The sequence below is a fragment of the Myotis brandtii genome, unplaced genomic scaffold, assembly GCF_000412655.1.
Source record: "Myotis brandtii unplaced genomic scaffold, ASM41265v1 scaffold646, whole genome shotgun sequence".
Classification (NCBI taxonomy): Eukaryota; Metazoa; Chordata; class Mammalia; order Chiroptera; family Vespertilionidae; genus Myotis; species Myotis brandtii.
Genome location: NW_005370495.1, coordinates 751,121 through 753,297, shown reverse-complemented (window position 1 = coordinate 753,297; position 2,177 = coordinate 751,121). Strand labels below are relative to the sequence as shown.

The window sequence follows — 2,177 nt, the reverse complement described above, 5'->3', positions numbered from 1 at the left end:
CTGCCCCCCCCCCCCCCCCAGGTGAGACTGTCGGGCTGAGGGGTGAATGAGATGATTGACAGTGCAGGTCACCTGTTCGTGTTCCCGAATCTACTTTGCCGACGGCAAAACTGCCTCCTTGACCAGAGACATTTGTGTGCTGCACTGACTGGTTCCGCACACTCGTTCCGCGTCCACATGCTGCTCCGTCAGCACATGGAGCCCGTCAGTGGCCCGTGTTTCCTGACACGGCGGACAGCTGGGCCGTGCAGCTGCTCTGTGAAGGCACAGCCACTGCCTCACAGAGACCCCGGTGACCCGGCCATTAACATGCCGAGGGGACGCCCGGGGCCGCTGCCAGCTCTCGGCCGCGTGCTGCCCATCTCCAGAGGCGCTCCGTGTGGGGTCACCGTGGGCACCGAGATCCAAGCTAAACTTTATCTTTAGAGCAGTTTTAGCTTCAGAGCAAAATGGAGGGGAAGGTACAGAGATTTCCCATCTACGGTCACCCCCACCTGCACGGCCCCCGCCAGCCACACCCTCCAGGTGGACACCTGTCAGTCACCACGGAGGAGCCTGCATGGACACGCCATCGTCACCCGAGTCCACCGTGGACGTCAGGGTCGCTCTGTGCTGTGCACCCTGGGGGCCTGGACGGATGTGTGAGGACGTGTGTCCATCATCATCACAGCGTCACCCAGAGCAGTTCCACTGCCCCACACCCTCTGGGCTTCCCCTTCACCCCTCCCTCATCCCCACAGCGACCCCTGACCTGTGCCCATCCCCGTAGTTCTGTCTTTTCCAGGATGTCACAGAGCTGGAGTCACACAGTGTGGCCTTTCAGACTGACTTCCGTCACGTAGCCACATGCATTCAGGTTCCTCCACGTCTTTTCATGGCTCGATAGGTCATTGCATTCAGTGCTGAAGAGTATTCCATCCTTGACATGTTTTAAAAGAGACCTTGTGGTTAACATTCTGGATAACTCCAGGCCAGACAGCCAAGCGTTTTGTTAACGAACCAGAGCATTCCTCAGCGTGGGTGTGCTCTCATGTGGACGGTGTGATGTGGTGTCCCCCACGGCTATGGGTGCGACTGTCCCTCACAGGCGACCAGCCCCCAGCCCTTGTCCAAGACCCGCCCCTGTTTCAGTGCTGAAATCCTGCCCAGGACACGCCCTTTCATTCTAGACCGAGGGGGCCGCTGGTCACCCCACATTTATTGTTAAAACAAAAGGTACACGTTTGCATTATGGAGAATGACTGTGAGTCCCCTGCGATACTGAGTTTAAATGGGACTATGAATTTCCCGTGGCCATCGAACCTTTGAGGGAGGGTCTTACTACATGTAGGTGTCCCCCCAAATGTGCACACGCCCGATGACTGATTGTAAAGGCCTGTTTATTAAAGTGCATTTTGTTTCTAAGCCGAGCCACCGGTGTGACCAGCGGGGACACATGTGGGGACGCCTGCGTCTGGCTCGTGTGTCCGAGTGCCTGCGCCCCCGGGAGCGGGCAGAAGTGATGGTGCCTAACGGACACTTCCCGCTTCCCTCCCGCAGGCTCACCGGCTCCAGCGTCCCCGACCTGATCGTGAGCCTCAGCAATCAGATGTGGCTGCACCTGCAGTCGGACGACAGCATCGCCTCGCCCGGGTTCAAGGCCGTCTACCAAGGTACCCACCGCGGGGACGGGCACCTCTGCAGGCGGGGCGCCCTGGGTGGCAGACACAGGACAATCCTGTCTCCTTGGCCATGGAGACAGGGACTAACTTTCCACCCTCCGCCGTGGGGACGCCTCGTAGCTGTTTGCGGAGCAGAATGTTTAACTTCTCGGGAGCGTGGCCTGCCGTGGCGCCTGCCGTGGTCACGTCAGGATAGAGTGAGACCCCGTGTGGACTGGGAGCCGAGCCCGTGACACGGTGCATCTCAGGGTTTTACACGCCCCAGCTCGGCCCCTGGGCGTGTGGCTCAGGGAGACTGCTTTTGAGCAGAGGGTGCGAGTCATCGGCGGGTCACGCGCGTCCCCTGCACCCCTGGGGTTTATGGAGGAAGCGGGGCCAGGGCTGTGAGGAGGAGAGCAAGCCCGTGTGGAGGGGCAGAGAGTAACCAAGTGGGGAGGAGGGGCTCTGCCTGCAGGGGGCTCACCTCCGAGCTCACTGGGGCGGGGGGAGAGGGGGCGCCCTCCTCAGCGCTGGGTC

General features: G+C 60.6%; 1 protein-coding gene across 1 annotated transcript in view; it reads left to right on the top strand.

Annotated features, from left to right (window-relative positions):
* The window catches only part of CSMD1 (CUB and Sushi multiple domains 1), a gene marked incomplete at its 5' end in the record, with an annotated part of 650,642 nt that overhangs the window by 438,936 nt on the left and 209,529 nt on the right, over positions 1–2,177 (top strand). The window contains one exon of the mRNA XM_014528690.1: positions 1,540–1,652. Within this exon, the coding sequence (XP_014384176.1) occupies positions 1,540–1,652 (113 nt within the window). The remainder of the gene's footprint in view (positions 1–1,539; positions 1,653–2,177) is intronic.